Source organism: Eutrigla gurnardus (assembly GCF_963514095.1).
Source record: "Eutrigla gurnardus genome assembly, chromosome: 4".
In the NCBI taxonomy this organism is placed as follows: domain Eukaryota; kingdom Metazoa; phylum Chordata; class Actinopteri; order Perciformes; family Triglidae; genus Eutrigla; species Eutrigla gurnardus.
Genome location: NC_139918.1, coordinates 13,441,267 through 13,464,691, shown reverse-complemented (window position 1 = coordinate 13,464,691; position 23,425 = coordinate 13,441,267). Strand labels below are relative to the sequence as shown.

General features: G+C 41.0%; 1 protein-coding gene across 2 annotated transcripts; it reads left to right on the top strand.

The window, feature by feature from the left end:
* The first annotated feature begins 916 nt into the window (after positions 1-916).
* LOC311011738 (cyclin-Y-like) lies at positions 917-22,693 on the top strand. Of its 2 annotated transcripts, XM_084006865.1 has the most exons (11): positions 917-1,417; positions 15,095-15,169; positions 16,301-16,318; positions 16,582-16,616; positions 16,939-17,033; positions 17,122-17,157; positions 17,522-17,579; positions 17,740-17,859; positions 18,802-18,968; positions 19,242-19,404; positions 21,237-22,693. In XM_084006865.1, exons 1-11 carry the CDS (start codon positions 1,264-1,266, stop codon positions 21,351-21,353), a joined length of 1,038 nt encoding a protein of 345 aa, XP_083862991.1. In that variant the 5' UTR covers positions 917-1,263; the 3' UTR covers positions 21,354-22,693. The 2 variants fall into 2 exon arrangements, with proteins under 2 accessions (XP_083862991.1, XP_083862992.1); XM_084006866.1 differs by lacking the exon at positions 16,301-16,318.
* The last annotated feature ends 732 nt before the right edge of the window (positions 22,694-23,425 follow it).

The following is a 23,425-nucleotide window of genomic DNA, read 5'->3' as shown; positions in this document are numbered from 1 at the left end:
TTTCAACAAAAAATATATGTTTTGGGGTTTACAATACTTTTCTGTGGTGATTTTACATAGTTTTTATGTAAATTTCACAGTAATTTCTAACAGTGTAGCTTGATGTTCATTTTGCACATTATGGCCCCATTTAGAGTAAATACTGGCTACCTTGTGATTGATAGGTCGCTACCAATGCAAGTGTATCTTGAATTATGGAAGTTCACTTTGTTCAAAGCTTCACACCAGAAGCCAGATCCAGTAAGGTTGCTGCTCTGCATCTTGTGTTTGTCAGATCCACCTGTCGCTCCTCCACAGTCCAAATATGGTCACTTCTGTTCACTGGTTGCAAAAATTCCAACATGGTGACGGCAAAAATGCTGAATTTGAGGCTTCAAAACCGGAGTCCACAAACCAATGGGTGAATACTACGTCTACCACAAATCGTGTACAGTTTATGATAGTATCTCTTGATGCATCTTAAAAAAATATAAATATGCACAACTTTGTGACTGCCTTCCCAATACATAATTAAGTAAACATATAACCATGACCCAAATTATGACCTAATCCAGAATATACCACAGAGACATATGGACAGAAAACCATTTAATATAATCATTTTAAGGTTTATTATATCTCCAACCTTGTGAAAACTTTCGATTCTCAAAATGAACATAAACGCCGTCATCTGTCCAATACAGATTGCATTTAAATTAGATTGAAATGCTCTCTCTAGAAGGAGACCTATATCTTTTTTGACATGGCAATGTTGCCTATTGATCCATTAATGTTCATCTTATCGGGATTAAATATAGATCAATCTATCAGCCGTGTATGATGAAGTCCGCTCCGTCACCTCTCCTCTTATCTTTGTAACCACCCACTTGAACCGGAACCTTTTCCTCCCTGTCGGTCTATCGCCCTGACAGCCAGCCAGCCACAACACCGATCCACACACGCACGCGCACACGCACCCGCGCACACCGCTGTGCCCGGAACGGCAGGATGCGTCCTGTTTCACGATGCCTGGGATAGAGTGGTCCGGCCGGCCCCTTCCACACATCGGCCACTACCGGTGGAAGTGACACGTCCGTCCCCGCCTGTGACAGCCTCTCCGCGGACACCGACGGCCGACCGACCGCGCGGTTCTACGGATGCGCTCTGGGGATCTGCGGTGACCGGCTCGCCTCGGTGGAGTTGGCGACCCCTCGTTTCACGTTCCTATTTCAGCGGGAAGCATTGTTAACTATCGTTGTTGGGGTCCGGTTAAAGGGGGTCGCGATGGGGAGCACGACCTCTTGCTGCGTGCCTGCCAGCCCCAAGCTCCGCAGAAATGCCCACTCCAGGCTGGAGTCGTACCACCAGGAGTCGGAGCTGAGCAGGGAGGAGACCGGGTGCAACCTGCAGCACATCAGCGACCGGGAGAACGTCGACGGTAATAACACAACTCAAAGACCGGGGTTTAGTCCGTCACCATGACAGGAGACGATGATAAGAAGGCAAACATGGAAATAAAGTTAGATGGTGTTCAATGAAGGAATAGACTTTCACTACAGGAGAGGCGACTGTAAGTCACATAGTAGGAACACCACAGGGTTATTACAGGGATTTCTAGTGATGGTGTATGGGTTATTATAGCCTACAATATAGGTTATTATAATAGAATGAAATACAACATCATTGAGTGAAAATTATCTTTTACTCACTGAAAGAGATACTGATAAACTCAGAGGATGAATAGCAAAAAAGTAAACGTGATAGATAGATAGATAGATAGATAGATAGATAGATAGATAGATAGATAGATAGATAGATAGATAGATTTTAGACATTTTTAGGAGTTATTTTGTTAACGCAGCCAGTTATCCAAAACAACAGGAAATGTACAGTGCATTTACACATCACACAACATAACTATCTATGGAATATACAATATAAACAATATATAAGTATACACTGTGATATACCCGACTGCAACTACAGTATAACATATAAAAATAGGATAAACATACAACATACAGGAGGCAGTGTGCAAATTTTCCACACTTTTGAATTACACACTTACACTGTTAATCCTTATGGGAATATGAAATAGAAAGAAATACATATACATACTTCAAAATTAGACATTGGCATTTTTTTTAAATCACTCTTGACCTCTTGTGTGATTTCTATGATATCTGCATCATTTTCATATCCTGGAGAAATGGCTGCTGCCTCCGTTCTCATCTTTCTGTGATATTGAGCGACCGGCAGTAAATATGTCAGCCGTCAGTACAGCCAGGCACATGGTATAGTCATGTGTGCATTCACACTCCCATGTGTCTTTGCAGACAGCATCATGTTCACGAGGGCAGGCTCCTTTTTGCTGCCCTTTGTTTCCAGCCCGTGCATGAAAGAAACTGCAGCTATGGAGCTCAGCCCCCCCTCCATTGACACATGCTAATATGCATTACAATTGGCCCATTCACACTGGAACGTGTCTACTAAATGGGTTGCTTATTTTCAGCCAACAGCCAACCATTACATCTAAATGGATTTTCTCAGAAAATGTATACGACCCATTTTTCGACCAGTAATTTGAAATGTTGTTTTTTTCATCACATCATCAGATGATCAGCCTATACTATTGGACTTATATGTAGCAGTTGTGACTGTATGTCCACTCATTTTCACTTAGGCTTGAGGCAATAGAGAGCAGCAGGGTTGACATACTTTTTCGGCTAACCCAGAAGTTAGCATCGCACTGTGTCCATCGACAAAACGCCACTGGATTATGGATTATTGCAGAAATGTATCCGTGGCAAACAAGCAAATGGTTATGATAGTTATACACGTTTTGTCGGCAAGATTATGTTCACAATGAAAGCCACTTTTATGATTTTTTTTGTTTGTTGTGTGAAGTCAACCGCCAGAAGAACAAAACTCATGTTAAACTCATGTTAAACGAGCTACACTATGGTCACATGACCTCACCACCACTAAGATAAAGGCGGACTTTTTTAAGACACGTAAATGCTTCAAAATTAACGAGATGGGTTTTTACTGACGCATTCGATGTCATAGAAAAATCGTTAAATCTCTTAAGCTTGTGCTCATCACAGACCTTAATTCAGATATCTAACAATAAAACCCATTGAGTTTGAGATAAGGTGAACCGGAAGTCCAAACATGCTAACTCATTTCTGGATTTCTAGGACTTTTGCCGGCAGTAGGGGAGAACTGGGAGTTGAAACACTTTTCAGATAAACGTTATTTTAAAAGATAACGTTTGTGATCAACAACTCACATGTGTTCTACCAATACCTGGTGCTATTTCATACAAATGCGGAACGACTTTGGTGTTATTTAACTTTGATCGGAAGTCCTGCTCCGTCGGGACGATTGCACCACAGCGGTGGGACGAAAGCAGGGTGGCTGCTAATGTCTAAAAACTTGAGCCCAGTCAAAATGCCCAGTCGCTTGCACATCGGCGCTTGAGCGCCATGTGTGGACTGTGTAAGAGCCGAGTGTCGCCTGTGCCTCGCAGGGTTTCCGGATATCGTGCAGGCTAAATATCTGGATCTGTCGGTGAGCCAATGAGAGTGCGAGACACGGGTCGAGAGGAAACCTGGCGGAGGTGTCGCCTGTAAGAATTGGAACTTTAGTGTACATGTTTCATCTGCAATACAGACCAACGTTGTTAAATGTTGCACCTGGAGGAATGGAATAAATAGTCAAGACGTGTGGAAACAGGCTGTTTTGTGAACATTTGTGCCAAAGTAACGCGTGACTACAAGGAAAGTTCAGTGGATTGCTTGGACCATAGCGGAGAGTCGACACCAGCTTTGGCAGAAGCTGCAAATTAGTTCACAAACAAGTTTGAGCGCTTGTTTCTGGCGGACGTCCATTCTGGTCATTTGCGAGATCACTTCTTACGCCTGTTTTCGTGACCAGGCGCAGTTTGGAGTTGAGACATACTCACTGGGGATTCCTCCTGGTATAATTACCAGACAGCAAGTTGTGTAGTGTTAACAGCAGAGCCATGTGATTAAGTGTGAACTTGGCTTAATATGAGAGATAACATGTATAGTAACCTCAAATACACGGCTCTAAGGCTGTTAATGAGTGGATCCATTGACCAGTCTGTTCAAGAAGGGTTGCTATATAAATAAAACTGCAATGTGGATAAACTTATGAATACCAATCTTAAGTAAAGACAAATATAAAATAGCTTCTGATCTATTCATTCTGCTGTTGTTGCTGGAAAGAAATCCCAGTATTAGTGGCTTTCTTGTGTGACAGCAGGATGAGCATAGATAGATCTGTTTTCAGGTAGTCAGCCAATGATCAACTGGTCTACATTCTGCACCATTCTGCCTTCAAGCCAAGCATATAGTCCGATTTTTGTAGGACTTTGTCAATCAATGTGTTCTCTCATGACGTCAAGTGATTGTTATTAGTTTGTTTTAATTGGTGCTTTATGAATAATCTTTTAAATAAAAGTGTATTGGGGATTTCCGCAGTCAAAATGCCTGAGTTGCAGCATATGCAGTTAAAATAGATCAAATTGAACAGATGGAATAAATGTTTGCCGTGGGTGCTACTAATTTCAAGTATCACACTGGAGGGGCTCTCTGTCATTTTGAAGGAGACAGACACAGATGCAGCAGACACAGATTTCCTCATGTGTTCTGTCTATTTTTGGTTTACACAATATGCAAATTAACTGTACCTTTCCTAAATAATCATAATAATAATCTGGTTTCTTTGTTCAGATGACATTCATTACAAACCAATTCTGTTTTGGGGAAAAAAAGAAAGTTTGTTGCAATGATGCTTACAGTAGTTTATTTAAGCCCAGTCGGTAGTCCTTGCATGTGAGATACATTGGCAGCATTGAGGGTTCAGTGTGCTGCTCAGACTAGATCGTTAGATCGATAGATGTTTCTACCTGTTCTGAATGTCCATTGAATGCTTTCCTTCAAGACGTTCATAGTGTTGCTCTTGACTAAAGCGACTGAAGTAGATGTTTCCAAAAAAAGAACCCTTGCAAGAGAAGTTCAAAACCAACCCGCTTTTGAAACCTTGTAAAAAAACACACACACAACTTGTTAAATAAAGTGGGTGTGACTTGTCTTGCTATTTGTTGGGTGTTAAAACTAAATTTGGCCCAGTCACAGGAAATTATCTCAAAAACAGAAGGTTTAATGGATCTGGATCACTTTTTTTGGAACAGAACTCTACAGATGAACTTCGTTTTTATTGGAAGTGAACGTAGGACGCTGCCTTGGTGTCCCTCAGTGCCGATTACACATGAATAAAGACTATTAGGGCTCATGGCAGTTGGTGCACTTTGCCTTAGGGAGCCGTCGAGCTTTCGCTATCTATTACCAAACAGACTGGATCCTCTTTTATTGCACTGTCAGCATTATGAGCGTCCTGCGTTTTATTGATCAGTGATGTCATTTCCTCTTGTAAACTTGAGGAGTGTATGCCACTTACATACTGTATGCCATTTGTGATGGCTATTAACCGGAGTGCTTTGCATTGTGGTGGGTGTTGTATTGTTATTATGTCTCCGATATCCCCCGGCTGGCCTGGTGTCAACAGCAGTGGCAATGTACCATAGCAGAGTCTTCAAATAAATGATGCCGATCATTACCCTAATAGGATGCAAATATGAATGTGGCGCCAGATGCCCTCCGTCCCGAGTAGAAAAAGTGATTTCAAGACATATGATTGGCAGTCCACCAACGCTTCTCGACGGGGGTGAAGACGACCCGTGCCCGTCTGTCTCGGTGGGGCCGTGATTCAAACTGGAGTGCGTCTAATGTGTTGGCTCTATTATGAGTTTGCAGACAGTTCGGCAGAGATTAGCACGCTTCATTACGATCCGCACCATCAGGAAAAGTCCTCAACCCCTCCTCAAAAGAAAAGGCCCAGAGAGGCAGCTGTGAGCCTGTGTCGGAGCAGATAGGGGAAGCCACCAGGGACGCGTGATTGCCAAGAATTAACGCCTCAATTTAGAGTGTGACACGCTGCTTTCAAAGACATCATCTGCTCCTAATTGAATGGGCCGGCCTTTTGTGCTCTACAAAGTTAGTGACACTTGTGAAGCAGCACAGTAAGATGTCACGCCCATTTTAATCTTCCATGTACTGAGAATGGTTTCTCTGCATCCAACCCATTTAGTGGCGGCCATTTCTGTCCACAGAGGTCAACCAGTGCGGTGGCAAGAGAAGGCTAGCTCCTAGGTGATTTCTCTTCTTCCTCCATATTGTTTTACATGTAATTGTTTGATTGTTGTCAACTGATTGATTTGTTTTCCGCTACTTAAGTTATTTGCTAAGTTTATAAAATATAATTTATATTGAAACATGCAATCACATTAACACATACCAGTAAAAAAATGGCCTTAAAAATGACCACAACTTTGACATTATACTTTCCCACAAGTGTAGCCTCTTAGGTTGCTAATGTGTCACAGTTTCCCTGGACATTTATGTGGTTCGAACGCAGAAAGTATGGTCTCCCCGAATCCCATAAAAACTTTGATTGGCAGACGATAAAAATGTCCCCACAAACTGTGTTCAGTTTATGTGATGTTTTATAATAATAATTATCATGCTCTCAGAATGAACCGAATATGAACAAAGTCACAGCTTAAAGGAAAACACCACCGCATTTCCATACTGAACTATGTTCTGCTCTGATGTTAGACGAGGTGATACATACCTCCCTCTCCTCTGTGCGTGCACTCAATGGCTCTTGCGCGCACTCGGCGCAGCGCTAATTTGCTAGCATGTAGCTTGTCCCAGTATATTCCTTAGGATCCAAAGGGGGGTGAAGTTAGAAGCGACCAAGCACTTCCACGTTGTCCCTATTTAAATACGGTTACGTGAGTAGTTACACGACCCAAGTTTGGTTACACAAAATGAAACATGCCAATTTTTCTAAGCGGATAACAAGGATAACTATATAGTATGGCGGAGTAACAACTGGAAGCACTTCGACGTCGGCGCAGTAATATCATCACTCCGCTCCCCCTCTTACTTCTGTCAATAGAACCTACGTGACCTGCACGCCGTCGCCTGCACCAGCTGTAGTAGTTTGTGCACAGTTGAGGAAGCATCAGGTTGTAGTAAGATAGTTTGTGAACAATCAAACATCATGGTTATAACGTGGATCGTACAGGGTTGTGAAAACAAGCAGAAGGTATATAGTCCCGTCATGTTTTGAGTGATGATATTACTGCGCCGACGTCGAAGTGCTTCCAGTTGTTATTCCGCCATACTATCTAGTTATCCTTGTTATCCGCTTAGAAAAATTGGCATGTTTCATTTTGTGTAACCAAACTTGGGTCGTGTAACTACTCACGTAACCGTATTTAAATAGGGACAACGTGGAAGTGCTTGGTCGCTTCTAACTTCATCCCCCTTTGGATCCTAAGGACAAGCTACATGCTAGCAAATTAGCGCTGCGCGGAGTCCGCGCAAGAGCCATTGAGTGCACGCACAGAGGAGAGGGAGGTATGTATCACCTCGTCTAACATCAGAGCAGAACATAGTTCAGTATGGAAATGCGGTGGTGTTTTCCTTTAAAAACCAGGAGAATGAGGGTGGTCTGAGGATGTGCAGTATAAATTCTGCCTCGGGTTGATCGGAGTCTCACAAGCTGCTACGTAGGGAATTATTACTTTGGACAAGCTGCCTCACATAAGAAAGCTGACAGGGTTTAAGGAGTCGTGGGAAACCTGGAAGCACTCTTTGGAAATGATCATTTTCCTTGCCTGGAAATGTCCCTGAAAAAGGTGCATTCCCAAAGTTTTACAGTAAATTCAATATGTAAATTGTGTGTTGGTATTGGAATAAATTATTTATGAAAGAAAAAAATCCAATATCACTTCAAACAGTCAAAGAGTAAAACATCACTGTACGGTAATTTGACAGATGTTTTCCTGCTTCGCCTTCACAGCAGACAGTTGTGTGTCTCTCTCAGTGTGGATTATTATGTCACTCCTGGAGTCCTAGAATGACCTCCCATCACCCTCTGCTTTTAAGAACAGATAATCACTTCACTGCGTAACACCACCATTTCACTGGCCTGGGGCCTTGAAGCACATCCAGAGCTATACGGCTGGATAGAGTTTCAGAAAAGAGCTTAGTTTGACAGAATTATGGTTTTAGCTGATTTACAAGGCTCTCATATTCTCATTGAAATATGCAATTATATTGGAGAGATTTTGTCAGCACGGGTAATAAGCTTAGTCTTTACATACCCACAGGAATTCAGAAAGTCAAAAATTTACATTTTCCTTTGCTGAGTTTATTTAAAGGATCCATCTTGTAAAACGTGAGATTTCCATGTCTTTTTAAAAATTATAAATCACTGCTATATAAATACTGTGAAAGTGTCCAAAGCTCAATCCATGGAGAAGTACTGTACATACATTCAGAAACCGTGCCTTTAAATGAACCATCAGGATTACTGTACGTTTGTGATGTCACAACTATGAAATATTAAGACCATTTCACAGTTTATAAATGTGTCCCAGGTTTTCCTGTTCCACTGTATGTAAATTACATCAGCTGACAGGAAGTAAACATGGACCCAAGCTGTTGCCTAGCAACGCATTTTAGGGAGTTGGTGAATACAGATACATTCAGACAGACAAAAAATATATAATAAACGTTTTTTTTAACATTAAAGCATACGAACATGTTCTAATAGGAACCCAAAACACCAGTATGAACCTGGAAATGAGCATTTGTCCCCTTTAAAGACACAAACTTAGTGCAGTTACTCACATAAGACAGCAATTCATTTTAAAGTGCGGCTGTCACAGTAAGAGCAAGGAGGGTGTTTATTGTGTGTGTGTGTGTGTGTGTGTGTGTGTGTGTGTGTGAGAGAGAGAGAGAGAGATCATATGATCTGCTTTTCTTCGACAAAGCCCGCTGTGTCTCTCTCTGAAGAAGACTGTTGTCTCTATGAGGCATCATGCATCAGCTGACGCTCTTACACTTATGTACAGTGGGCCCCAATGTTTAAATGATATTTAGGATTGGAAGTTGGCAAATGTGAAACGTTAATGCCACTTTTAAAAGTGTAGTCGGCATATTAACTTCTTATGTATGAACTTAAGCCTTTTTTTATTCTCCGTTTGAGTGCACTTAATAGTGTGATATGTACATTCACAGAGCTTATCTTTGATCTTCACAAGTGATTAAGTGTGGTAGGGCTGTGCAGCACACAGTGGAAATATAAAACTGGTTAATTATCCACCTCTGTGTTCTCAGGTTTGCTTTCTCACACCTCTTCAAAATGCCTCAGTATGAAATTAATCTAATATAAACACTCAATAGTCTATCACTTGCGTATGAAATCTCAAACAACAGCAACCATATCTTGCCTTTACATCTCACCCTCACATTATAAACCAATACACATAGGGTTGTGTGCTAAAAGCCTGTAATTTGCTGTGGTTTCAGACTCAGAAAACAATCTTTACAAGCAAGGCGGCAGCAGATATAACGGTCTTTACTGCTCTGTTTCAGGCTAACAGTCACCAACTGCTTCTCAGGCACAATCTGCAAACACATTTAAAACGTTCAAAGCCCGGCAAAAGAATGAGGAGCAGCAGAAACATGGACGATCTGGCAAAAGAGTGAGTGTCGGCCGAGGGAGAATCTATACTCGCACTGATGTCTAATAGGAAGCAGGTGTGTAGGCAGGCCACTAATCAGGTGACGCGATGGCACTGAAAACATACTGGTGGGAAGGTGAGGAATAGCATGGGTTGAAATGACATCATCAGTCATAAGTAATATGGTGAGAGGTGGCGAGCTGAAGGGTTGAGGGTGTGGGCTGTGTGGAACAAACTCACAGAGCAGCAACATCTCAACATGTGCATCAACACATTTCATTCAGCGTCTCATTCATGCTACAGTAACCACCACCTCCTCCATTTTTATACATCAGCTGCTCCTCGTCTGCTCAGACACATCAAACAACATGTTGGGTCCCGGGCGGTTCTCCTTTTCATCAAGATCACAGCAAAAGGACTCAGACCATTCCATGTAAAACGCATAAAGAGATGGAAACAAACGAAAGATTTCTTCAAGTTCCTCCCTCTGATAAACCCACGTATTATTCCAGAAATAAATGGCCTCAAATTAACTTAAAAAACAAACCAAAAAACAACAACACATTACATTGCTATTTCTAGCAGTGTGGTGTCTTGCCCTTGATAGCAAATGGAAAGTTTGGTCCAGGGCGAATTCATTAATACAACACAAAAATAGGCAAAATAGCACAGTACATTTCATTCTTTCCACTGTAGAAGCCACATCAAGCCCCATCACTGTTTTCACAGCAGCCATGTGTTTCACCAGGGGCAGCTGACAGGCAAAGACCAAACAGCTCTATTAAAGGTTACAAACACACAAAAGCAATGATCAGAAGACAGAAAAAAAGAGTTGTTTCTTTCTTCTGCCCTTGTTGGTGATGGATTATTCCTTTCAGGGTCAGGATATTCACAGGGGAGAGTCCTTCTTTGATTTACTGACTATTAATGAGAGTAATTTAAGACCACCTCATCTCACTAATTATCACTTCACAGAAAGGCACATTGGCTTTGAGCTGTCGAGGCAGAAAACACTTGAAAGACGATCTGATTTACATGAATAATTACAAGATTTTACTGGAGTGTCGGTTCTGATTATAAAACCCATGAAAACCAAAACCAATTTCAGGCTGAGTCAGAGTCTTCTGACCTGGCCTTTTGACCCCCCAGTAGTTCAGTACACACATGTGGTACTGCACATCTTCCTGGATGGCTGTTGTTGAATCCCCTTCTCTCCTATCTTTACTCACTACTCCCCACATGTTATCATTAGGTATCATTTAGGTATTAAAACACGGATGTCACTGTTTTTCCCACCTTATCGCACAATGTGTTCACTTTTGACATAAAATGTGTCAGTAGAACGTTTTTTTTAAATTGATCCTCTTCTGCTTTTTAAAGCAAATTGCTCAGGTTTTAGTGCTAAATGCAATTCATGGAATATGCTACTTACTGTGAGGAACATTTAACTGGTTATGAAACAGTCTCAGTCTCAACCTGAACCAGGACTGAGCAGGGCCGACTGTCAGACCCTGCTGCAGTAAAATGAGAGGTTTTTTTAAAGGGACTCTGAAACACTACCACGTTTGTCCACAGGGACCGCCAAAATCAACCCAAAATGAAACGTAAATAACAAAGTAACCAGTTTGTAACCAGGTTGTCCTGGCCAAGACAGGCAGTAGCACAAATAACACACTTTCAGACATAAGAACAAACAGGTAGCAAATTAAAATGCGTCTGAATTCTTAACATCAAAAGGCAATATTCAGCATTCAAAACATCTTCAGCCAGATGCGCAGGCTTCCATGTCATTTAGTCTGTTATTAAGTCTATAATATGCTATATTACACCCCTATTGAATACTGTACATTATGTTAGTACCAATTGCAATGGTATAAGGAATGTGATTGGTGCTTTCCCAGGCAACTCTCCCTCTCTCTCCCAGGAATAAGGGGCCATGTGCATGTGTGTGCAGGTCAGTTCTGTTTGTTTAAGTTGGGTCTGTTACCACTCAAGGCGTTGGATCAGTGTGTGTGTGTGTGTGTGGTTACATGTGTGTGTGTGTGGTTACACGTGTGTGTTGAAACAGTTTAAGGGGGTTAGGATACCATCCTCCTGTTGTTTGATGGGTGACATGATAATGAAGATAGAACAAACAGCAAGGCTGACCTAACATTAATAATCTCTTACTGACCTAAATGTATTCATATTGCAATGTTCAATGCATCAATTGTCTGAAACCTGCATACAGTAGCTACAACAACCAATGCCATCAAACTCGTCTTCAGCATTTTTAACTGCTCATTCTGTCATTTATAAAAAAAACAAAGATGAATAAGCGTGACTGAACAGCGATCATGCTCATAGACTGCATGGGAGCATTCATGCTCATCCACAGACACAGACACAGTAATACTGGGATCACGTTCATATCGGAGCACACTGTACATGTAACTCAAACTGTTGTCAGAGGCTGAGCTACTAGTGAGGTGGGAAAATGATCCCACTAGGTGAATCCTGATAATTACAACACAAACAAAGAACCATAACTACTAGTTGTCCGGTCTTGGTCTTGACTCGGTCTCGCCATGGTCTTGGTCTTGAGACGGTCTCGATGCAGTCTGGTCCTGGTCATGACTTGGTCTCGGTTTAGGTGGTCTTGACTGTAATGCTGGCTAACACACATCCGATCCAGGACCCAGAGCATTTTCTAATGAAAACCAAGTCCAACATGCACTCTCCTTTTAGTCTGGTTCAGCTTTCCTGAGAAAATGTGTGGCTTTTTCTAGCTGTGAGACTAAACAAATGAGTAAACTTAATAATGAACTGCAGGTTAAAAAAATCAAAAGTATTGTGTTCATTTGAAAATTAGAGCATGAATATAGCAGCAAACGACTATTTGCTATATAAATAGTGTTGTAATGTCTACCTGAGCAGAGAATAAAATCCCTCTCCCTCTGTGTGTGTTGTAATCAGAGCCTCTCTGCTTTGTTTACATAGCCGACCCTCGACCCATGCAGAAGCATAGTGACCCACATTTCTTTGGAAATTTGGAAGGCTGGTGAAGTGGGTTTGCACCATGAATGCACTCACACCCAGGACTGTTTGTTGACAAGAAACCAGGCGATACGATGGTGACAGCTGATAAAGTTGTTGAACAATGGCTTCATTGCAGAAGCATAAAGCCCAGCCCACTCAGGTTAACACTGGTAGCTCTGCACTGCTGCTGTTGATGGCACTGTTCGTGCTGTTTGCACCGTTAGCTTCTAGCTGCCGGCTCAGCCATCGCCATGCAAAGAGCCTTGTGGAGACAATCCCAAAATCATAGATCTACTCAGAATTTCAAATTTAGCACCTTAACAGTTTAAGATTGATTTGGGCTAAAAGACATTTGAATGTCAGAGAGCTCATTTAAACCAGATTGTGGTAACCGATAGTAGCATCGCGTTGCTGAGGCTGCCGCATTTAAGGAGAGAGACGCTGACGCAGCAAGATGCTTGAAACAAGCAGAGGCATACTGCAAAATCTAACACTTGTCCACCAGAAGCCCTGAATGCTCCCGAATTAAAAGGTGTCAAGGAAATATCAGAAACACAATCGTGCAATTACGGTTTGGGCTGTTAGGAGAAGGGTGCGCCTGATGTTAATTCATTATGTAAGAGCAGTAAGGCAGACAGGTAGGCTTGCTAGCTGATAGCCGGGCGTCTCCTGTTTCACTCCAGAGTCTTTGTTAAAGCTTACTTGAGGTGCTGAATATCGCATAACACTCGACACCAGCTGCTGTGCACTCTGGGAATTCCACTAGGTAGTAGGATTTGCATATTCATAAGTCTGTTGAGAGAATTCAGCATATTTCTTGTGGCTTGTATTAAGTAACTGGTCCTGGTTGCTGCGGTTGAAAAAAATGAAAGAAAACATTTGAAAGCCTAACCTGCTGTCACACGGGTTTATGGATTAAAACACCCTGCCTTTGAGTCCTCACTTATTTCCCAAAAGACTCCTAAGAAAGACTGGCAGCCTTGCCTCTTGTTTTACACATGCGTCACATATTTGACACACCAGTGGCAGCTGTCAGAAATGATTCCACAGTGACGGGAACTCACGCGTGGTGGTGTTCGTGCATCCATCGGAGAGAAACAGTTCATATGCACATGCAAATTCCTCCCAGTGTGTTGTTATTAGACCAGAAAGCTTCATTGGAACACCGGCTGAGCTTCTGTTTAAGCCCCAATGAGTGAACGTGTTGAAATCGGCTGGACGCAGCGATACTCCTGATTGCTGTTGCATAAAGAGCTAAACTGTCACAAGTCTAATCCAGCTCAGTCCATTCAGCCCGGCGCCGCTAGCAGCGTCCACTGTGTTCAGGTAGGATACAAGAGGAGCACATTTGGTATTCACCAGCTGCTTTGCTATGTGGCTGCAGGTGTCTTCAGAGTTAATGGAAGTCTCATTCCTAAGAAGACAATTCATCATAAGATAGTTATACACAAATGAGTGTTGTGAGCCCTAATGTTGTTCCTATGCAGAGCCATGGCACGGTTCGGCTGTAGACCGCCTGCAGGGGGCGTCTGCTGGTTAGAAAGAGAAGTCTGATTGTCAGTGCATGTCTGTTAGCTAACAGCAGCGGTATTATTTTAATCCCCCACAGACAGTCGTCCCACAGCAGCTGCTGTCGCTGAGACAGATGATGCCGCCCTCCCAACGTCCGCATTGTAATAAAGAGCCTGGATCATATCGTAGGAGTCTGAACATTTGGCAGTCCAGAATGCATGCCGGCCATATTTGAATGATGAGTCCACCAGACACATTTCTTGAGATGCAAAGTTCTGAGGCCAGATCTCACTGGAAATTAGAGGGCATTGTTATCTTTTCACATTGTAGCATGTTATGGCTGCCTCTTCAGTTCACAGCCACCGCCGTTGTCTTCCAAAGTAGCCACTGTGATCAAGGCAACAACGCATCTTGGCTTGCATGAGGAGGGCTCATATGTGGCTGCTCCCATCATGCTTCATAAGATGTGCACAAACACAGGGGTCTGTGGCTGACGCCCTCAGGCCGCGGTGCAGAGTGTGGATGGGAACATGAATCATGCCTGGATGTGTGAGAAAATAAGCATCAAGCCTCACAGAGGAAAACGCATGGAACAATGGTCTATACAGAGAAAACGTGTTATTAAATGTTATTGTCTTAAGAGAAGACTAAAGCTAATCACGTTACTTGTGAGAGTTTGAATGCAGGATCATTTGTCATCAAAATCATTGTTTTACATATAGTTTGATCATTAGAGGGAATCCAACATTTTTTGTGTTGTGCAATATGACAATAACTAACTTTATTTTAATGATTTAACAATTCATTGGTATTGACTGACAATCATAAGACCTCCAGACTTTGTATAGATATTGACATGATGATTTATGTTTCTGTACTAGCATTCAATGGTCATTAACGATGACTGACCATCGCTGCCACTTCACAGGACCACACGTATGCTTTGTGTTTTGACAGAGTTGAATATGGAGTACAATCCATCGGACCATCCGCGGGCCAGCACCATATTCCTCAGCAAATCCCAGAACGATGGTGAGTATCTGTCTCATAGGATTTAACCGACGTATCTGTTTTAAAATTGTCCCTTTAAATCAAACTAGATTCAAAGTTTGCCTGAGTTTGACATGAAGAATCATACAGAACACAACATGATCATGAAATATAATCAAGATAACGAGGGAACGAAATCATTTCCATGGAGAAACAATGTGAACGTAGCTCTGATCCCAGAGCAGTTTCTTTGTCTGCTAATTTATGCCGTTGCCCGGAGGCATCTGACTGAGAGCTTCAGCTTCCTGTGGGGGGTTCGGTCATACTGTGACAGAGGAGATATTAAGATGTTTTTTAGAGCCATAAACACAACAGCATGAGATCACGATTTTTCTTAGAGGCCTGGGGAAGAAACGGCAAGACAATACAAGCTTTGTGATGTTGAAATAGATGAAGACTGCATCTGATAAATGCCCCTTTCCTTTTTAATGTAATCCTTATGTCATACAGACATTAGATTCTGTATTGCATCACCATCCATCCATCCATTGTCTACCGCTTATCCTGTATTCAGGGTCACGGGGGTATTGCATCACATTTAATATAATCTTTTTTTCTGCACAGGCTTATGGACATCCATAGAATTTGTACATGCCATGTGATGAATATTCAACCAGCTGCAAACAAAAAAAAGCATGAATCATGTCTTAAGGATGAATGAATGAGCATTATCAATATTATTTCCATCAGATGAAAAGTTATGGCTATTGTTGCTTGTCATTTGTAATATTTAGTTTTGTCTTTGGAAAAAAAGTCACGTGTTTTTTCCTCATGGCTGTAAAGGAGACAACAGACATTATTCTAGCCTTTTATTTTCTTCAACAAATCCCCTGAAGAGACCGAACCAGCAGCAAATGAATCCGACAAGCAAATATGTTCACTTTATTGTGACACTGTGGTTAAAAAACACTCTTGGGTGCTAAATATGAGTGAATACAGTTATTATGTTGTTTGCTTTATGCAACAGGTGGATTTAATGTCTATAGCAGCGTCTGACTTACTGATTTCAGACAGATTTAAGACAAAGAAGGTGTACTTTTATGCAAATGGCCCCTGCTGTCACAGAACTGAATGCTGCAAAAAGAATAAGGTTTTCGGTTCCTCTTTTTTCAGAGGTGCCCTGCAGGAATGGTGAGTAGTCCTGAGTGTGGCTTTGTCTCCCTCTAGTGGTGTTGCAGCACCATTTTCTTCTGTCCTTAGAAACTCTAATCTCTGCTCTCTAATTTGTTATTAACCCGTGTCCTCTCGACATTTACAGCTGTTTGTCTGTGCTAGATTTAACATAGTAACGCTGCTCACTCCACGCTGTCACCGGTTAATAACTGGGAATTTTTCTTTTTGCTGCTGTCAGTGCAGTCCAAATATTAAAAAAAACCCTGTGTTTCTTTCTGCAGTGCGAGATAAACGGAAAAGCCTCTTCATCAATAATGTAAGGGCAAAACTGTTTCTATTTCTCTCCCACATCTAGACCACCTTAGTTTAAACCTCCAATCCACCAGTGATACATATTGTATTGTTTGCAGTCAAACTCAGCTGTCCTCGTTTGGAAAGAAGCTTGAATGTGAACAGTTATATTTTTAGGTCGCATGTTGCTTATTCTCATTCCCCCTGTGCATGACACACTGGCAGGCTTTATGTGGGTCAGACTAAAACATGTACACTCTAATAACAATCACTGTGCATGTGTGTGTGTGTGTGTGTGTGTGTGTGTGTGTGTGTGTGTGTGTGTGTGTGTGTGTGTGTGTGTGCAGCATGGAACGTCGAGGAGGAAATACAGCTCCTGCTCCACCATCTACTTAGACGACAACACAGTGAGCCAGCCCAACCTCAAATACACCATCAAATGGTAAAAACCACTTGATCTCATATATATAATATTTATTTGTATTTTTTGTCTTATTTTATTATATATATTTCATTATTTCTCTTTACAGTGTATCACTGGCGATTTACTACCATATAAAAAACAGGTGAGGATTCGCATTTTCAACACTAACATTACAAACAGTAGGTCTATTCTCTGGACTGGATGTGGATTATGTTGTTTTTACGTGTATTTGATTGCATGACCAAAAACCAAAACACAAGTTTGAAAGCTGTTATCACCTCCAAATAAATAAACGAAAAATATCATTTTATTATGAAGAAAATAAATATAAAATAGTGTTACAATTAGATGAATGTCAGCTATTAGTGCATTAGTGTCAGTTAATAACTTTCAACTTGAGCGACTACAATGTAACCAATTTCTATAAGCTATAAATGAATCATTTTGTCGTTAGGACTTTAATTATTGAATGAAAGCCACCATGGAACTTGTTTTTCTCATGCCAGGGAAACGGAAGGAAGGATGCGGGTGGATATATTTGATGAGAAACTTCATCCACTTTCAGTAAGACTTCATTTTGCACAAACATCTGTATTGTTTTGCACATCTGTTAGAATATTTTTATTGTATTGTGTCAGTGTCATCATTTAAATATCCTTTTCCTTAACCCTTCCTTCCTTCTCCCCCGCTTCTCTCCACCTCCTCCTTCCATCTCCTCCTCCAGAAATCGGAGGTGCCGCTGGACTACAACCAGAATGACCCCGAGCAGAAGCAGATCTACCGCTTCGTCAGGACGCTGTTCAGCGCCGCTCAGCTGACTGCTGAATGTGCCATCGTCACACTGGTACGATCCTCTATTCAATCCATGGTTGTTACATAAAACACTACTAACAAACAAGACAAAGCCACCAAAGGTAAGGTGTGACTTGCACTAAACTGTGTCCTCACATAATCGCACACAGTTTCTGTTCAGGCCTCGGGGGAAATATCACGCTGATGTGTTGCGACAAGCCGGGGATGTGTGTAAATTGGTGATGAGGCTGTGAATCCAAAATAATATAATGCCGCCGAGTGCAGGGCATCAAACTGGAAAGAGTGGAGGTTTTCGTTTTGACATCACTGAGCGGAGCGTGAACATAAATGAGTGACAGATGAGAGCAAAGGAACACCAACGTTTTAAAAATGATTAACCATCTCAGCCGATTCACAATAGTTCTTATATACCACTCATTAGAAGAGCGATTTTGTGCTTAAATGAATGTTCCTGACCAATTTTACTGTCATTTCTACACACATTGTATTATCGTTCATAGGTAAACCAGCCATTTGGAAGAGATATATACGTTTGATAAATCACAGTTTCGCTTCATGTGTGTTATTGGAAATATATCCATAAATACTTTATTAATTGGAGCTAACAGAGAGAAACGGAGTTAAGAGGCTTTCTTTCTTTTTATTTCCTCTCATTAGTTGAATAAAGAGTACGCTAGCCTTTCATATTAGATTCAATGTTCTAAGCAGTATACAATTATCAAAACAATATGAACCTTCAGGCTCCCTCATGTGGCTCAAATGTGTACTGCAGATATAGATGATAAATAAACAGCATGAAAAACATTTATTGGGCAATTCTAATAAACCCCCGACCAAGTCTTTGGGAATGACTGGATTTATCATCCACTGTTTTGGGAGCTTGTTTGGCTTGTTCTTGCATCTTTTTTTCGTCTATTTAAGAATTCATGGCCAGAATTCAGAGAAGCCTCCTTCTTTCTGTGCTGTTGTGCAGGTCTACCTGGAGAGACTCCTGACCTATGCAGAGATTGACATCTGCCCGGGTAACTGGAAGAGGATCGTCCTGGGTGCTATCCTGCTGGCCTCCAAGGTCTGGGACGACCAGGCCGTCTGGAACGTGGACTACTGCCAGATCCTGAAGGATATCACCGTGGAGGACATGTGAGTTTATTTGAAGGAACAGCATCGGTGTTATGTTTGGGACTTTGGATCAGATATCAGATTTCATATCACCATTAGGGACAGCATTTTGGGTGAGGTAGGAACTGAACTACTTTGACGTACATCTTCCAGTTAACAAGACTGGTCATGAACACACATCATCTGGGAACAAAAGGGGAATACGATTATGTTCATAGTCTGTGTATATGTTCTGTACTGAGCATGTAAGGAGATGCAGAACATCTTGATTTCATTGATGAACCTGTCTGCCAGGAACGAGTTGGAGCGGCAGTTTCTGGAGCTGCTGCAGTTCAACATCAACGTGCCGTCCAGCGTCTACGCCAAGTATTACTTTGACCTGCGATCGCTCTCCGAGTCCAACAACCTCAGCTTCCCCCTGGAGCCACTCAGCAGAGACAAGGCCCAGAAACTAGAGGTGAAACTGCAGTGTGTACATCTAACTAGTGGTAGAATCACTAATGGTAACATGCGGCTCCTTCCAACTTTGAACTTTATTTTCTAATGGATGCAATCTGGTAACAATCTAAAGCAGAAATAAATGCATAGAACACCGAGCTGATCGTTGTTATTCAGAGACACATGACTCTGTGTTGCTGCTGCTATTGTGAAAATGTCATCTAAACTATCTGTATACTACAGAACTTTAGCAGTATAATTTTATAATTTACCTCATCTTTATGGATGTTCAGAATGTGAAAAAGAACAAAACCTAAATCTTGAATTTACTTTCTGTAGTGCTTTCATTTCGGATGGTAAATGCGTTTCTATGGGGTCAGTTCAGTCTCATTAATAATGAATGCACAGAGAAGGATTCACAAATGTATTTTGTTATTTATATATAAATGACTCTCTTCTCACAAATACATTTCGTTTTAAATAAATGTAATATAAATCCATAAATATATGAATTAAAAAAAGATATGCAATTTTCATAAAACATGTATTTGTATGTTGTTACATTTATATACAAACTGTTAAACTTGAATTTAAAAGACGCTTTTCATTTGTGAACTTGTTTGCATTTGTTCGTGAACTGGTCTGTATTTATTTGTGGATTTTTGAGACTCTCCTGACGTGGCTGGATTCACGAATGCATTTTTTTCAACAAGGAACTCTCTGTAGCCAATCAGATGCCTCCCTCGTTTTCAGCCAATCACATGACTGCATTCCCACGAGGGAAAAAAAGAAATAAAAACAACGTTAGCTTGTTTGTAGCTAGCTAAACCATTAGCTAGCTAACGTTAGCTAGCTCTTATAGTCAGCACTTTGAAACCAATGTAGTAAGCAATTTACCTATTAGTTATTATGGTTTGCTTGTAACTTATTTTTGCATGCATTAACAACAGGTACGCTTTAGCAAGCAAATGACCGGTACCGTTATGTTTTCTGATGTTAGTAGGATCATATTATGCTAGCTAAGTTAGCTTATGATCCGTTGTCTAAAAGCATTATGGCTAACTAGTTAGCTAACGCAAATGTGCAAAATGCGCAGAGAAAAAGCTGTGCTCTGGCCATGGGGAGGTACCCCTTGTGGGAATGCAGTCATGTGATTGGCTGAAAACGAGGGAGGCATCTGATTGGCTACAGAGAGTTCCTTGTTGAAAAAAAATGCATTTGTGAATCCAGCCGCGTCAGGAGAGTCTCAAAAATCCACAAACAAATACAGACCAGTTCACGAACAAATGCAAACAAGTTCACAAATGAAAAGGGTCTTTTAAATTCAAGTTTAACAGTTTGTTTATAAATGTAACAACATACAAATAGATTTTTGATGAAAATTGCAAATATTTTTTTTAATTCATATATTTATGGATTTATATTACATTTATTTAAAACGAAATGTATTTGTGAGAAGAGAGTCATTTATATATAAATCACAAAATACATTTGCGAATCCGTCTCTGTGTATTCATTATTAATGAGACTGAACTGACCCCATACGTTTCTAACTACAGAAATTCTCATTTTGACACATACTGGCATCATTAATCTAGAGATAATCGAGATTCATCACAAGCATACTTAATGCAAATAGTCTGAAAGGGAAAAATATTTCTTGAAAAAGGTGCTAAATTTGAAATTCAGAGCTAATAGGGGTTTGCCGTTACATGAGTGCTCTAAAATGTAGTACCTTTTTAAACAGCTTCCTTTCTTTTAACGATCACCACAAACATACTGTAGATACTGAAAGTAGAATTTTGGGTTCCTACATTAAAAAAAAACCCTTCCCATGTCCTGTTTCTTCAGGCTATTTCCCGGCTGTGCGATGACAAGTACAAGGACGTACGGAAAGCTGCGAGGAAGCGCTCAGCCAGCACGGACAATCTATGTGGGATAAAATGGGTTCCTGCAATCCTCTCCTAACCAACGCTAATCTGCCATATACTCAACACAGACACAGAAAACAGCCCGACGTGGTTCTGTGGTGAGTTCAGGAACGCGGATTAAGATGTGGAAATTGTTGCAACTGTGATTTCAAACCTGAAACCAGCATCTGGACGTCGCACCTTCATACAAAGGAGTGAAACACACCTGTAGTTTTAACAGCTTCTAACGTGAGCTGACGCAGTGCCTCGACTCTTCTGATGGTGAGAGAGAGAGGGAAGTTCCGGTTATCTTCTCGGCGGGGGAAGGATGAGGGTTGAGAACTTCCCAGGGCACCTCGAACCTGCCTTAACAAATCGGCACTTGGATTTGACACAACTTGCCTTTGAGATGGCCGTGCAACTTCTCAATGAAGTGCATTATTAATTTCACTTTGATCATGTGGACTTATTGTATGTGAACACTTGCAGCTGCCTGAGCGCAGAGCTAAACAGTGTAGCACTGGAATTTCTACTGGTTATTTATTTCCATCGACAGGTCTTAGAGGAATAAACGTGTTGGCAAGTTTTCCCTTTGGGGAATATTTATATTCAAGTTTTACAGTATTTCTAGCGTACCACTCGATACTCAGGTAGTCCGTTTAAGCTTCTGATTTATTGTGATGCTCATCTATATATACTTAAATTGAATAACTTAAATTTTGACAAGTGGCAAACCAATTGCAGTGTAAAGATTAATCAAACAATGGGACAACACTCCCACAGATCACCGAAAAAAAAAAAAAAAAAAAGTTTTTTTCCACCAGCAGAATTTCAAAGCCCATAGTAGCTTGGTGTAGGGTGGAGCCTCCCTCACTGCTGACCTCTAGTGGATATTTGAGCATCGGAATAAACTGTCATTTCAGATTGTGTGGATTTAAAGGGTCAGTTCACCCTCATATTCTTTGTGGAGTCTATTGGAATTGCCATGACTTATGATATTAGAGGGAATGATCATTTTTACATCATTCTTCATATTTTCATTTCTAAACCTATTAAAATGATTCTGGTGTGACTTGTGGGGATTCTGTACCAAACAAAGATGTTTTCCTAACTGTAGAATTTGACTTATGGACAAGGACATTTCAGATGAACGACAGTATATCATTTAAAATGGTATTCTGATGCACATTAGATACACGCCTCCAGCGATTTAAAAAATTGCAGAAGGCCTTATTGCATTTGGATTAAATGTCCATTAAAAAAAGGTGCAGGGTAGCAGCAAAACTCAAACTTTCGCCTCAAACCAACAGAATAATCAGAGCAATGTGTTTGTGTTTATTCAGTTTCACAGAAATGGACAACAGTTATTACATCTACAGTGAATTTGGAAAATAAAAAATCCCCAGTCTCATACTTGTCGTGCCTGTCTTTATTTCCCAGCTGATTCCCTCACAGCCAATCACTTTGATTGATGTTGATCATGTAGCGTAGATTGGAGGACTGCAACTTTGGGTTTACGAGTTTCTGCAACCTTTCCAAGTTTTTAGACCATATTGACTAAAAATGCATGAGGGTGAGAACAGAACAGAGGTGTTTCATTAGTTACTGAGAGATTCACAGAATGGATTATTAGTTATGAGGTTTTCACAGAACATTTTGCAAAGGAAAAGTCGACGGAACGTTCTGTAATCTGGACCAAAGATGTGCGAGTGTGATCGTGATTTAAGACCTCTAAACCTCTCTCTTGTTTCTAGGTGGTTTATTGTTGGAAACACAGTCATTTAACAACAACCTTTAATTTTAATACATCTCTTATGTAAGAGGCAAATGACTCCTATTTATTCTGTGAAGAAAAGCAGCAGCCATGGTGCATGCTCCTAAAAGAACAGAAATAAGACCCAAACTGTGTTTAAAGGTACCGTTTATATTCTTCTATTCAGAAGACATTGAATACAATATTATTTAGTATGGTTTCTTCAGTGTATAAGTACCTGAAAATAAGAATTGTTGCACGTATCAAGAGGCAATTGTGAATTCTTTATGGATTAATTTGTGTTTTTGATTTTAAAAACTGCTCCTCTCCTTCTACATGTTGTTTCACAGCACTGACACTACAATTTAACTGCCACT